Source organism: Anomaloglossus baeobatrachus, chromosome 5, assembly GCF_048569485.1.
Source record: "Anomaloglossus baeobatrachus isolate aAnoBae1 chromosome 5, aAnoBae1.hap1, whole genome shotgun sequence".
NCBI lineage: Eukaryota > Metazoa > Chordata > Amphibia > Anura > Aromobatidae > Anomaloglossus > Anomaloglossus baeobatrachus.
The window spans coordinates 83,531,862-83,547,962 of NC_134357.1; the positions used below are offsets into that span (position 1 = coordinate 83,531,862).

The 16,101-nt window shown below is 47.8% G+C and overlaps 1 protein-coding gene across 1 annotated transcript in view; it reads right to left on the bottom strand.

Moving 5' to 3' along the window:
* Positions 1-389: 389 nt before the first annotated feature.
* The window catches only part of LOC142310876 (Y-box-binding protein 3-like), a 50,802-nt gene continuing 35,090 nt past the window's right edge, over positions 390-16,101 (bottom strand). The window contains exons 7-9 of the mRNA XM_075348651.1: positions 6,407-6,581; positions 6,191-6,275; positions 390-922 (exon numbers count right to left, since the gene is read on the bottom strand). Coding sequence (XP_075204766.1) covers positions 6,216-6,275; positions 6,407-6,581 — 235 coding nt within the window. The 3' untranslated portion in view covers positions 390-922; positions 6,191-6,215. The remainder of the gene's footprint in view (positions 923-6,190; positions 6,276-6,406; positions 6,582-16,101) is intronic.

Sequence of the window (16,101 nt, forward strand, 5' to 3'; positions counted from 1 at the left end):
GTGAATACTACCAGAAGTTAATGATCGGACCTGGAAGCAGAAGCGGCCGGGAGACAGTGGCTGAGCGGGTCTGCAGGATGCGTCCCGACAGCGGTAAGTATAATGACAATGTTTATTATTAACTATCTTCTTTATTTTACAGACCCCCCCCGACCCATCCCATAACTGTAAAGTCCAAGTTCAGGGTTCGGACACAAGCTTGCGTTCTCAGATCCCAAACTAGAACTTTACAAAAAGTTCGGTCGAGTCTCAAAAAGTTCGCCCATCACTACTCAAGACTAAAATAGAGAGCATGAATGATCAACCCCCTTCCAGAAACAAGAGGAAGAGTAATCAAGTACTAAATTCTGCATTATATTTAAATAGAGCTAAATAAACACAACACATAATAATGTTTCAAAGTTATTGATTTTATTTCAAGGCATCTGAAGGTCGTCTTTGGCTTGTGCAAAATAACAAACTTGCCAAAAATGTATCTGTGACCCAAGGTCAGTAAATGGCCCATGATGTCATCAGATGTGCATCAGCTAGGAGGGGAAAGGTTGTTCAAAGCTTTTTTTTGTATTTTTCCTTTTTCACATCTGCTGCATTACCTGGAAAATAGCTGGAAACTCCTTTTCGTAACCAATATATTTACATAACCTTTATTAAATGCTATTAAACAGATCTTTGACAAAGAGTCATCATCATTATCCCTTCTGCACAAATTGTTAAAAAGTAAATTAGACATTTATTTCGGACATTGGCACGCTGACATTGGAAAGCACCAATCGTTCTCAGTGCAGAAATCTGCAGCAGGCAAGCGGAGTAGCAACGAGACCGAGTGTCCCCCTCCTGATTATTAGGCAACTTTTGAACATCTAGCATTAGTACTACTTAGTGGCCACTTTTGAGGTTCTTCTTTCTTCTGCTCACATTGTGCCTGAAATGAAAAATATATCAACATTTACACAATAACTTACAAACTTCACACATAACTTTACACAATAACTTCACACTTCATATATTTCACCGCATTGTCCAGGATAGAAATCAGTGTATTTGAACACCATGGTGGCTCAGTGGTTAAGCGTGTTGCCTTGCAGCATTAGTGTATTTTGTTCATATTTGACCAAGAACAACATCTGCATAAAGTTTGTATTGGTTGGTTTCTTTCACGCACCAAAGAATATTATTGATAAATGAGACTGTATATTCATGCAAAGCTACAGTTACATGCGGTAACATACCATGAGTTGCATGCTTCCCCTAAACTAGTAATAGCATGCGATTCCTAAAGCTTAATGTACCGCCCTGGTGTTAGTCGGGCTGCTCGGATCCAGGATCGTGGCTCGAGGGCGTCCGGACCCAGCTTGGTGGACACTTTGATCTGTATAAAGGGGGGGGTATTTACAGGGGATAAATTTGTGACGCCACCTGCGGTAATGGGAGTACCGCCACTGCTGGAAGGAGTACTGGGGCAGATGGGGTTAAGCAGCCAGATGTCAGTCCCTCCGCAGGTAGGGAAGGCCCCGGACTCAGGGTGTTGGTAGTTATTTGGGAGAGCAGGGTGCAGGGGACCAGGGTACTCACTGTGGGTAGTCGTGGTGCTGGATGAGGTTTATATAGGAGACACACACGCTGTAGGTAAACCAAAGTCTCTGAATGCCGCTGCCGCTACGGGGAGCCCATCCAAGTACCCGGTCCCACCAGTGTCATCTAATGATCCAGAGCTTGCCTACATGTACAGTTTCGTGTCCGTGTGGGTCCCTATAGCTTGAAGATATAAGGTCCCATTCTTCAGTTTTTAAGTGAAGCCTTGCTCCCAAAGGCTGGCACTTGGGACTTCAGTGGGTTGCTTTTTCTGGAAAACCCTGTTCCCCTGGTGTTCTGATGCCCTCAGTCTCTGAGCTCTGGGAAGGTCCCCTTCCTCTGCAGGTTAATTGCCAGGACGTTGAATCGGCTCCTGACCTAGGGTCCTGTACCCCGTCGTGCTTGGTACCAATCAGCTCTGTGGGTCCCTCTCTGGTGCCTGCAGTCCCTCCTAGACCACGTCTGTTGCACCCCAGATCGATGTCCCTGAATCCGGTCACAGACTCCTCTAGTCCCGGACCACTGTCTGCGACCCAACCTCAGTCCTTCTAGCTCCCTGGGAACTAACACTCCCTATCTCCTCTCTCTTTGAGGGCTCTCACTAGACTAACTTCGTCCCTCCCACCAGTCTGCCTGACCCCTAGGTGGGTGGCCCTGTTCCAGCTAGACCAACCCACTGGTGTGTCTGACAGGTCATGATGTGAGGTGTTGGTTGGGATTTGTGGTGCTGATGGAGGTGACACCAGTTTCTGGGAACTTGGAACCATGGGGGGAAGGTCCTGCACCCTGGGGAAAAGGATGCAGTTCCCTGTAGCACCCTGCTGTATTCAGGGGCGCTACATTAACATGGACAAAACTGAATTAATTATCTTTCCTTCTCTCTCAAGCCCCCCAACAATCCTATCCATCAATTTGAATGCTGCTCACTTTGCCCAGTCTCGCAAGCTCGTTACCTCGTAGTAATATTCAACTCTACTCTATCCTGCAAGCCACATATCCAAACCCTCTTCATCTCCTGCTGACTACAACTCAAAAATATCTCCAAGATTCATGCATTCCTTAACCAAGAATCAGCAAAAACACTTGTGCATGCCCTCATCATCTCCCGCCTCGACTACTGCAAAGTCTTGCTCTCTGGCCTCTCTTCTAGCACTCTTGTACCCTTCCAATCTATTCTAAATTGTGCAGCCTGTTTAATCCACTTCTCCACTCGCTATTCCCCAGCCTCACCACTCTGCCAATCCCTTCACTGGCTTCCCATTGCCCAAAGACTCCAGTTCAAAACACTAACCATGACATACAAAGCCATCCACAACCTGTCTCCTCCCTACATCTGTGACTTAGTCTCCCTGTACTTACCTGCACACAACCTCAGATCCTCACAAGATCTCCTTCTTTAAGGGGGCTTTACACGCTGCGACATCGCTAATGCGGAGTCGTTGGGGTCACGGAATTTGTGACGCACATCCGGCCACATTAGCGATGTTGCTGCGTGTGACACCAATGAGCGATTTTGCATCGTTGCAAAAACGTGCAAAATCGCTCATCAGTGACATGGGGGTCCATTCTTGATTATCGTTACTGCAGCAGTAACGATGTAGTTCGTCGCTCCTGCGGCAGCACACATCGCTATGTGTGACGCCGCAGGAACGAGGAACCTCTCCTTACCTGCCTCCCGGCCACAATGCGGAAGGAAGGAGGTGGGCGGGATGTTACGTCCCGCTCAGCTCCGCCCCTCCGCTGCTATTGGGCGGCCGCTCAGTGACGTCGCTGTGACGCCACACGGACCGCCCCCTTAGAAAGGAGGCGGTTCGCCGGTCACAGCGACTTCGCCGGGCAGGTAAGTATGTGTGACGGATGCGCATGCGCTGTCTGTGCCTTCTGCGGTGTGGGCTTCCGGGTACTCCTGTGACGAATGGAGGGATGACGTTCGTCCTCCCTCTGTTCTTTCACGTGGTACCCGGCGGCCCCTGCCCTGGAAGGCGGGGCAACATGACGCGGAGCGCGCCGATTTGCCTTTGATCCCCGTCATTTACTTTATAAACCCACATGCTATGCACGATGGCCAGCCTCCTGACGAAGCCACGCCCGGTGAAACGCGCGTCGAGGCCCCGCCCACCACCACCAGCCTGCCCACTAAACAGCTTTAATATGTCTCAAGGTAAATCTACCATAACGTTATGATATGACAGGTTATTGACATTGTTTTAAGGGTGAGCTTTATATGGGGAATCTACCCTTTGATCCTTTTGTCTCTCCCTTCTTTTTCCTGGCTATTTGGCCTGTTATAATCTGGTCCACGTGTTTAGTGGCTGGTCTTCCATCTGCTGGTGCGGTTTGTGCATCCTTTGTGTCTGGCATTTGTAACACTCTCTTTGCCTGTACTGTCTGTTCTTTTGTCACGCTCACTTTATTATTAAAAATACTGTGTATTTCACCATATATTTTGCTTTTTGGTCTCCTTTATACCAGCGGTCTTCCTTTTACTCTATACATTGGTACAAGTGATCACTGGGATTTTTCTTGGTTTTGCATTTTCAATGGGACCCTCCCTTCTAGGGAAGCTGTAGGTTTACAAGTATGTGTGACGGGGTCTGGGCAATGTTGTGCGGCACGGGCAGCGATTTGCCCGTGTCGCGCAACAGATGGGGGCGGGTACCCACGCTAGCGATATCGGGACAGATATCGCAGTGTGTAAAGTAGCCTTTACTCTTCTCATCTCTTCCCACAATCTCATACAAGATTAATCCCATGCCTCCCCCATACTCAAACTCTCTACCCCAGCATATCAGACTCTCGCCTACCGTGGAAAGCTACAAAAGGAACCTGAAGACCCACCTCTTCCGACAAGCCTACAACCTACAATAACCCTCAGTCCAGTACACCACTGCGCAACCAGCTCTGTCCTCACCTACTGTCCCCTCGTCCATCCCCTGTAGACTGTGAGCTCTTGCGTGTAATGTTCATGATTGTTGTACTTGTTTTATGTATACCCTTTTCACTTGTAAAGCGCCATAGAATAAATGGCGCTATAATAATGAATAATAATAATAATGCCCTCAACAAATAGTGACCTTTTTAAAGCAAATAATGCCCCATGAATACTCCTTTAGAAACTATTATTGCTCTTCTAGTGCTCCATTAAAAAGCAATGGTGCTGTCTGAGTGTCTCTTTAAAAATTATTAATGCTTTCTTAGCGCCCCCTTAAAAATTGTATCGATGCCCCTGGTGTGTCCCCTCCTAAGGTAATGATGGCACATTTATGCCACCCCTGCATAAAAAAAAAAAAAAAAAAAAAAAGAAAGACTCCTCTTCTTCCCTTTAAAGTGGCGTTACACGCTACGATATATCATGCGATCGCACCCGCCCTAGTTGTTTGTGCGTCACGGGCAATTCATTACCCGTGGCGCACAATGTCGTTAACCCCCGTCAACGTATTTACCTCCCTAATGACATCGCTGTGGGCGGCGAACATCCTCTTCCTGAAGGGGGAGAGACGATCAGCGTCACAGCGATGTCACACAGCGGCTGCCCAATATAAGCGGAGGGACGGAGATGAGCGGGCGTAGCATCCCGCCCACTTCTTCCTTCCTCATTGCCGCGGGATGCAGGTAAGCTGTGTTCGTCGTTCCCGGGGTGTCACACGTAGCGATGTGTGCTGCCTCAGGAACGACTAACAACCGGCGCGCAGAAGGAGGAACGACACTATGAAAATGAACGACGTGTCAACGAGCAACGATAAGGTGAGTATTTTTGCTCGTTAACAGTCGTTCGGAAGTGTCACACGCTACGACATCTCTAACGATGCCGGATGTGCGCCACGAATTCCGTGACCCCGACGACATATCGTTAAATCATTATCGTAGCGTGTATGCCACCTTTACTCATAGAGCGGATTGCCACTTGTAAAGCAATGCCATGACGTCATTGTGCTGCCTGAGATGGGACGCTGACATCTTGTAGACTACAGGCCAACATGACTTAGACTGATGGGGGAGCTCCATGCTCCACCGCAGGATTTAATGTTGTGATGACGACGCTGATATGATTCAAAGTGGCGAAGATCCAGGAAACCAAGCTTTGAGTTTGGGAAATGTGCATTGCACCAGATCTTTGTTACTAGCAACTAGTGATGGGTGAGCATGCGTTCCACTGCTTGTCACTTGATTGATCATCTGAGTTTGAAAATGCTTGAGTTTCCAATCAACTTCCATTGCACTCAATACTCGAGTCGCGTCGGAGCAACCCGATGCTGGATAGAGTAACGAGCAGTGTAAGGACACTCACCCATCTCTACTAGAAACGCCACTTCTCAAAAACAAAAAGATGTGCTATTATTTTTTTACTTTTGAAAATGTTCACCCTTAAGAATTTTACACCCAGGGCAGTCGTGTCTATGGATGACTTTATCAATGATTGCATATATAACGCTGTATAGTACAGCTTATTATCTACCTTTTCACTTTGGATTAATATGGACAAAATAAAACCTTGAAAATTATTATTTTGCCTTTTGTTTATGAAGCTTGGATCATTCAATCATCAGTCCTGTTTAGTTTGGTCAGAGGCACAGAAGCAACTGCATATTTAGTAACTGTAACTGACCATATCACTTACATGATGGAAGATCGGGTCACTCAGATTACACAGCATTGCTTTTCTCAGCCACTGGCACGGGCTTCTCAGCTGTGGTCTCAGTCGGCTACAGTGCATAGATAAGACAAATTACTATCACATCAGCATTAAACGTATCATTAATTACTATGGTTATAGGATAACAAGCTCACAACATAACATACAGCATATATTCAGAGTACAGCAGAGAAATAATACCTTGGCCTCCTTAGTCCCCTGTATTGGAGCACCCCCTTGGTTGGGTCGACGCCGGTAGTTGTATGGTCTTCGGAAACCACGTCGGTTTTGTTGATCTGGAGCCCCTGTCTCATATTGGTTTTCTTTGTTCTCAATTTCTCCAGTAGGTGGAAGAGGTCTGGACTGATTCATAGGTCTGTGGGAAAATAGATTTTGTAGCTGTTGAAATGGTCCTTGTATCCTAGTTGTATAAATGCTAAATCACAGCTTCAATGGATTTTTCCAATACAAAAGAGCTCTCTGAAAATGAAGCCAGCCTGCCGATGGGCTGACATTTAAAGAAAATACCTTTTTTTATTTGGGGATAATTAAGAGCAGTCATACATGTACATGTATCAGGGCCCCCTATAGATTGTCATAGTGCCCAAATAGAGCATTTGGAAGCAATAGCCCTTATGACACAAAAGCGATAAGGCTAAGTTCCAATGTCCTGTAGTCATCCATTAAAACGGATCCGTTGGGAAACTTATTTCTGCCGGATCGGGTTTTTTAACATGGGAGTCTATGGACAATGGATCCGCTAATGGATTGCTATTTAGCCATCCGTTGTACTTGGATTTGTATCGGGTCCATTGTTTTCTTAACAGATCCATTACAAATGGACATTAAATAGCAATTTGTTAATGGCTCCGATGTCCATAGACTCCACTTGTAAAAAATGGATTCGGCCAACATCCATTATTTAACAACAGACAAAAAGTTACCATATTTTTTTGATTTTAAGACACACTTTTCTTCCCATAAAATTGGGAGGAAAATTAGGGGTGTGTCTTAAAATCCGAATATACCTTACCGAGAAGTAGTGGAGAGGGGTCGCAGGAGGCAAGCGCTGTGCTGGGGCCTGTGCGTCGGCGGGCTGTGAGGCAGGGGCATCCTGAAAATGTCGGCAGTGTGGGGTTCAAATAATGGCACCAAGAGGCGGCACATGCACAGATGGATCTCTCAGCTCAAGATCTCATCTGCGCACACTCTGCGTCCTGCCCATTAGTCTACAAGCAGCGGATATAAGGAAAATAGTGCCCGGAGGTGGCGCGTGCGCAGATGAGATCTCAGCCTGTTGTAGTGGGTGAGCCTACCCCCTACCAAGACCAACATAGTTAGCCCGGAAATGCTATTAATAAAAGTGTGTTCATTGTAAATGTCATATGTTTGAAACTCCCCTAGTGGCCGGGTGGAACGGCTGTTGCCACCGGGGAAGGAGGAGCCGGCTGATACAGGGGAAGGGTTAGGTGTGTGTGTGAGTCAGTTGGATCCGGGACGGAAGGGTGAGAACATCACGGGGCAGAGTGTGTGAGCGGGACCAACAGGGGGCGCCGGAGAGCAAGGAGTGGAACGTAACCTCAGGGTGTGAAGCAACTGGTGTGGGTCCGGTGTGCGTGAAACCAAAGAGTGGGAGCCCGGCGAAGTGGAGTACCCCGGGCATATCCCCACCAGAGGGTGCGTTAGGGCAGGCTGCCCCCAGCTCCACCGAAAGTGCCTGATTTTACTGCCGGATTGATATGTACAATAAAAGATGTCTTTTGTTACCAGCAACCTTTGCCTGAAGATCGTTTGTACACCGTCCGGCAAATGCACCATCACACTCTGCCCCACCAAGTCAGCTCCCGACCTTGAAGTAGTGGTGAAGCCAGGGACAAGCCTGAAAACTGCAGCCACGACTACACTGTCATTGAGCAAATAGCTCAATCTGCACATGCGCCGACTCTGGGCACAATTTCTTTGAAGCCTGCACCGCCGACAGTTTATGAAAGTTTCCTACTTCAAAGCATCTGGAACACCGGCCACCCACAACATCAACCTGCTCCACCACCGCCCCTGCCTCCTGTAACCTTGCTCCACCACCGCTGCCCCATCCCCTCCACCCCCGGTAAGGCTAGTCTCACACTTGCGTTGAACGGCATCCGTTGCAGTGCGTTGTGTGTCGGATGCAACGGATGCGTTGCATATAGTGGCACAACGGATGCAACGGATCGTACAAAACAACGGAATCTGCTTCTTTTTTTTTTTACTTTACAGTTTTACCAGCAGCAGACTATTGTGAACGATCAGCTCATCACCCGGCCGTCGGGTGATCAGCTGAGCGCTCTCAAAAGCCAGCTGCCGGGCATCAGCTGAGCGCTCTCAAAAGCCGGCTGCCGGGCATCAGCTGAGCGCTCTCAAAAGCCGGCTGCCGGGCGATCAGCTGATCGTTCGGCCACCGAGAGACAAAACAAAGTTGTGATTAAAAAAAAAAAAAAGAAAAAAAAATGATGAGCATGCGCAGTGAAACAATAAAGGATTCCGCTGCTCAAAAAACGTTACATGCTGCATTCCTTCTGCCCGGCGGAAGCAAAACAGCGTCGGCCAGCGGAAGCAACGCAGCTCCATCAGTCGCACTCAGTCATCCATACAAGTCTATGGGAAGCAGCGGAATCCGTTAACGGATTCCGCTCTTTTCCAAAACGGCGGATTGCGATTGAAGGAAAATAAACGCAAGTGTGAAACTAGCCTAAGAGGCCACCAGATTGAAGACAGACCCCTTTTTATACCTTTTTTTCTCTAACTTTGGGGTGCATCCAGGGGCAGACTGGCCCACCAGGAGAACCCCCGGTGGAGCGAGCAGGGACCCCGGGGAGGGTGCGGGGGCCCAGAGAGCAAGCAGGGGCCCCGGGGTGGGAGTGCAGGGGCCCAGGAAGGGTGTACGGGGGCCCCGGAGGGGGGGTGCGGGGTCCCGGAGAGTGAGCAGGGGCCCCTCATACTCACCTGTCTGCAGCCTCCCAGTGCCATGTCCGCTCCCGGTACCGCGGCTCCGGCTGTGTGCAGACGGCCGGGACACCTCCGATAGCTGCAGGACCTGGCGCTGATCACCTGATGCGGTCACCTGATGGAATCAGCTGACAGTGATAGTGACAGCGGTGACGCCGGCTTTTTACTACCCGGCCGGCTAAACTATCAGCTGATGCCGTCAGGAGACTTTATCAGCTGATTACCGCCGGGTCCTGCATTGATCGGTCTGACAGGAGACTGCACAGAAGTGTGTGTTTTTTTTTTCTTTTTTTTTGCACTAAACGGCTTTTATACAATCAGCTGCTGTGTGATGTGATTCAGGCCTTGATCCTGACACATCATCTGATCGCTCTGCCTTCCAGCAAACCGATCAGATGATATTGGATCCGGATTGGACGGCGCGGGACCCTTGACCCAGGATTACTGCGGAGGGGGGGTTCTTTATTTCAATAAAGATGGAGTCACTAATTGTGTTGTGTTTTATTTCTAATAAAAATATTTTTCTGTGTGTTGTGTTTTTTTTTAATCTTTACTAGAAATTCATGGTGGCCATGTCTAATATTGGCGTGACATCATGAATTTCGGGCTTAGGGCCAGCTGATAATATACAGCTAGCTCTAACCCCATTATTACCCAGCGAGCCACTCGACATCAGGGCAGCTGGAAGAGTTGGATACAGCGCCAGAAGATGGCGCTTCTATGAAAGCGCCATTTTCTGGGGTGGCTGCGGACTGCAATTTGCAGAGGGGGTGCCCAGAAAGCTTGGGCACCCTGCACTGCGGATTCCAATCCCCAGCTGCCTAGTTGTACCTGGCTGGACTCAAAAATATGGCGAAGCCCACGTAATTTTTTTTAAATTATTTAATGAAATTCATGAAATAAAAAAAAAAGGGCTTCCCTATATTTTTGGTTCACAGTCGGATACAAATAGGCAGCTGGGGGTTGGGGGCAGCCCATAGCTGCCTGCTGTACCTGGCTAGCATACAAAAATATGGCGAAGCCCACGTCATTTTTTTGGAGGGCACAAAAATCCTGCATACAGTCCTGGATGGAGCATGCTGAGCCTTGTAGTTCTGCAGCTGTCTGCTCTCCTGCATACACTAGTGGAGAATGAAGAACATATTGAAGAAGGAAATGACATCAGATTTTTTTTTCAACAATCTTTAATGGCATTGTTCACTGATAAAAAACGCATAAAAAAGCAGTGAGCAAAAACGCAGCCAAAAACGTAAAAACGCATCGCGTATGTGGAAAAGAGGCCATAATGGGATGGGATCTGTAGGGGAAAAGAGGTCATAATGGGATGAGATCTGCAGGGGAAAAGAGACCATAATGGGATGGGATCTGTAGGGGGAGAGAGACCATAATGGGATGGGATCTGCAGGGGGAAAGAGGCCATAATGGGATGGGATCTGCAGGGGGAAAGAGGCCATAATGGGATGGGATCTGCAGGGGGAAAGAGGCCATAATGGGATGGGATCTGCAGGGGAAAGAGGCCATAATGGGATGAGATCTGTATGGGGAAGGTCGTCCATTCCAATTTTAGAAGGGCTCCTTTAGTAATAATTTTTAAAAACTGTAGAAAAATCATTTAATACAATAAGACTGACAGTGACTGGAACAACTGATGCTGGACAGGAGAGGAAGGGGAAGGAGATTTTACTTTAAATTACTTGTATTTTTTGGTTGAGGAAATTGCGTGAAAATGGGTGTGGCTAACAGAATGGGTGTGGTTACAGAATGGGTGTGGTTACAGAATGGGCGGGGTTTACAGATAACCTGTTAAAAATTTGAATCCCACCCCTGCTATATATAGTACGGTAACTGCATGGTGCTGGTGGGCCCCAAGATTGATTTTTTTCCTGGTGGGCCCCAGGTACTCCAGTCCGCCGCTGGGTGCAACCCAATCTAACACTGCATCTACAAACAAGACAGCATTTTACAAAGGCCAATGGTTGAGTATACAAATATTCGTTTCTGACCATTGGTCCATCTATGCAACGCTCATATCTCATGTAAGTGAACCTTTTATGATAGCGTATCCCGGTTTACAATGATTTTAATACTATCGGCAATAGTAAAGCTGCATGCTAATAGATACTTGCATCTGCCGTTTGGCCTGTATTCTACGGTACCACATCCTTTCTCCCTTGTATAGAACAGTGTAGTCATTTGGATTATACTAAATAGTGACATGGAATAAAAAGAAAAAAAAATGACTTCCGCACCTAGCACGCTATATGTTTATTTTAAAATGGCAGACTATGGATGATTACATAGTGGCATCTGCTAAGAATGCAGTCCAGATTTTTCGTTTTCATCCCCATTTGTTTATAGAGTCCTTAGTCCCTGCCATTCTGCCTTCTTTCTTCAACTTCCATCTTGATTCCTAGATTTCACCTTGCATTATATATTGCTATATATTATTATATTGCTCAGCCGGACATTGGCAGCTAGTGCCATTTGTTATGAGAAAAGCATCTAATGTTTTTTTTCTAATGCTGATATAGTATCTGCCAACACAACCTCTATTGGGGTCGGGCATTGCACAGTCTGAGTACTCTAACTGAAAATACCTTTTCTTTTTAGATGTCTGAACTGCCTTTCCTCCACACAAACAGGATGACCCCTGGTGTTTTGGAAGGTCTTTGGCAGGAATAAATCATGTGACAGTTCTTCGTATTGTCAAGACATTTTTAATAAATGCAAATGAGATCACATCTGAGAGGCCTTTTTTGTAACCTGGACAGTCCTAATTTTGTAACCTGTCATTATAAGAAAGATCTTGTTTAATACATCTTTGAGGGTGAGGTTGGCGGATTATGTGCTCCCATACCATCTCTATTATGAAGGCAGCAGTCCCAGTGTCTCCCATGTGATGTATATATAGCAGTTCCAGTGTTTCCTATGTGATGTATATACAGCAGTCTCAGTGTCTCCTATGTGATGTATATGCACCAGTTCCAGTTCCAGTGTTTCTTATGTGATGTATAAACACTAGCCACAGTGTCTTCTATGTGATATACACCGACAAGCAAAAGAATAACAAACTTTTGACGTTCAGGCTTCATATTCTCACCATCAGCTACAGCCTCAAAGTGAGACTACCTTCATTTTATAGACAATCATCTTGGCTATCTCATACATAAATTTTACTTGCAACTATTTAGCACATGATTAGTTATGAAGATTCATGTCATGTTGCAGCATTGTTACTGTTTTGCTCTTAAATATATATAATTTTTTTATCATTTTGCTAGTATTTTGTAAATCCACCTTTTGCTTTCAATGCTGTCTGAATCCCTCTGGGCATGCTCTCAATCAGATTCAGGCATGTCTCAACTGAAATCTGATTCCAGTTCTCTTCTACACGTTCCCAATGTTGGTCCATAGTGGTCGACTCACTTGTGTATTTATACAGCTTTTTCTTCAATTGTACCCACAAGTGTTTGACTTAGTTGAGGTCTGGGGACTGTAGGGGCCAATCCAACACCTTTATTTTATTATCATTGAACCATTTCTTTGCCAATTTCGAGAAATGCTTCAGGTCAGTGTCTTGCTGGAACTCTGTCTTCCTTTACATACCCATAGTACTCAAGTGTATGAAGTAACTCCAAGTATCCAACAGTTTTGGCTGGGAAACAACCCCATATCTTCAGGCTTCTTCCAACAAAATTGACAGTTCCTTTAATTTCTTGATCTGTTATCCCTTTTTTCCCTTGTTATTTCCAGACCCATTTGCACCCATCAGAGCCTAGTCTATATATATAATTGCCTTATTCTGTCTGTCTGTCTGTCTGTCTGTCTGTCATGCTCCGAAATTGTGTCCTTACGGTGACACAAAGCTGATTGGCCGCTGGGCTCGCCATGGCCCCGCCCCCCCACACGGATTGGCCTCTCGCCCCGGCTCTCTGCAGGCCCCGCCCCCCTCACGCAATGCACGCTCGCTCTGGCCGCCCAACTGACACGGGGCTCCGATTCCCAGGTGAGTACACACACATCAGATCACACTCACTCTCACACTCACTCTCACACACACCTCACACATCACAACATCCTGGGATATCGCTTGCTTCTACACCGGCTCCGTTAGGATCCCGGCAGCGCCAGACATAACCTTGCGATGCTGGGATCTTAACGGAGGCCGTGAAAGCTGGTAACCATTATACACATCGGGTAACTAAGGTCCCTTAGTTACCCGATGTGTATCATAGTTACCAGTGTACACCGGCTCACACTCACTCTCACTCTCACACACACCTCACACACACATCACATCGCATCCACACATCAAGGTCCTGCAGCTGCGGAACATACATAACATAACAGCACACACACACACACAAATCAGATCACACTCACACATACCTCACACATCACATCGCATCCAAATACTCACAACATCCTGGGATATCGCTTGCTTCTCGGCGGCGATATTGTGCTGTGAGCTTCCAGGACCTGACGGAGGATCACATGGCCAGAAGCATGTGATATCCCCGGATGTTGTGAGTATCAGCGCGTATGTGCAATATCGTCAGTGTCTGTGTGTGTGAGTGTATGCGATCGGGTGTGTGTGAGTGGATGCGATCGGTTGTGTGTGTGAGTGGATGCGATCGGTTGTGTGGGTGAGTGGATGCGATCGGTTGTGTGGGTGAGTGGATGCGATCGGTTGTGTGGGTGAGTGGATGCGATCGGTTGTGTGGGTGAGTGTCGGCAGAGGAGCACGGCGTGCTGGAGGAGGCTGGGAGCAGAGAGGCTGATCTTGGGGAAGGCTGGGAGGGGGAGGCTGATGCTGAGGGAGGCTAGAAGGAGAGAGGCTGAGCAAACGTGCTCCATCCGCCATACTGCGCACTCCCCATCGTGCTGCATCCCCCATGCTGCGCACTCCCAAACGTGCTCCATCCGCCATGCTGCGCACTCCCCATCGTGCTCCATCCGCCATGCTGCACACTCCCAAACGTGCTCCATCCGCCATGCTGCGCACTCCCAAACGTGCTCCATCCGCCATACTGCGCACTCCCCATCGTGCTCTATCCGCCATGCTGCACACTCCCAAACGTGCTCCATCCCCCATGCTGCGCACTCCCAAACGTGCTTCATCCGCCATGCTGCGCACTCCCCATCGTGCTCTATCCGCCATGCTGCACACTCCCAAAAGTGCTCCATCCGCCATGCTGCGCACTCCCAAACGTGCTCCATCCGCCATGCTGCGCACCCCCCATCATGCTCCATCCGCCATGCTGCGCACTCCCAAACGTGCTCCATCCGCCATGCTGCGCACTCCCAAACGTGCTCCATCCGCCATGCTACGCACTCCCAAACGTGGTCCATCCGCCATGCTGCGCACTCCCAAACGTGGTCCATCCACCATGCTGCGCACTCCCAAACGTGGTCCATCCGCCATGCTGCGCACTCCCAAACGTGGTCCCTCCGCCATGCTGCGCACTCCCAAACGTGCTCCATCCGCCATACTGCGCACTCCCAAACATGCTCCATCCGCCATACTGCGCACTCCCCATCGTGCATCATCCGGCATGCTGCGCACTCCCAAGCGGATGGAGCATGATGGGGGGTGCGCAGCATGGCGGATGGAGCACGTTTGGGAGTGCGCAGCATGGCGGATGGAGCACGTTTAGGAGTGCCAATAGCAAAACCTTTATGAAATCCCCCTGTTCAGAGAGTGATAGATAGCAGAATGGGGTCAAAATAAGGAAACAAAAAATCCTAAAACATAACATTTATTAGATATGCAGATAAAAGGTGGACTGCCACCATAAAAGAATAAAACGTTTGTCAAGGGCTGCTGAATGTATAATACCAGCCTCCAAACAAATCATGCAAGGCACACACTGCAGGAGGTATGAATACAAGTCACACTCAAACCTGCATTGATAATGACAGCTAGGATGGTCGCTTCATCAGGATCAAACAATTGTTCGCAACCATTAAAGCAGAAAAAAACGGCCTTACCGTATTTTCAAAGGGCATATGATGATATGGCTCAAAGTCAGGTGACCTCATATAGGTCTAGCACAAATACCTTCACTTTGCTCGAACCATACCACAGTACCTCCCTCCCGACGCGTTTCAAAGAATAATCATCAGGGGAGTCTTCTCAGGGTACAAGTCGTCTTATCAGTAAACATCACCAGACTGATATATAGTCAAAATTGCCCCATGGACGGACTGTGGAAAAAATAATCATACCTTACAGCCCATCCAAACCACCAAACATGAGGAATAACCTCATAAACCAAACTGCTTACCCCAAACAAAGTCCAGCAAGGAAGAACGCCAAGCTGCAGGTGCCGCGCCGGTTAGTTTGAAAACCGCGCTTCTTATAGGGGCCGCGCATGCGCGGTAAGTCCACCGCAGCGTCGTGACGTCAGTCCCGGCATACACCATGCCGGAAGCCGCGACGTCACCATCATGCCCGTCGGCCGCATCAACAAACCTGCGCCGCCGACGTCATAGGCAGGAGCCTGGAACGCAAGCCAATAGTCGGAACAAAACCGGAAGTATGTTTGGTGGTTTGGATGGGCTGTAAGGTATGATTATTTTTTCCACAGTCCGTCCATGGGGCAATTTTGACTATATATCAGTCTGGTGATGTTTACTGATAAGACGACTTGTACCCTGAGAAGACTCCCCTGATGATTATTCTTTGAAACGCGTCGGGAGGGAGGTACTGTGGTATGGTTCGAGCAAAGTGAAGGTATTTGTGCTAGACCTATATGAGGTCACCTGACTTTGAGCCATATCATCATATGCCCTTTGAAAATACGGTAAGGCCGTTTTTTTCTGCTTTAATGGTTGCGAACAATTGTTTGATCCTGATGAAGCGACCATCCTAGCTGTCATTATCAATGCAGGTTTGAGTGTGACTTGTA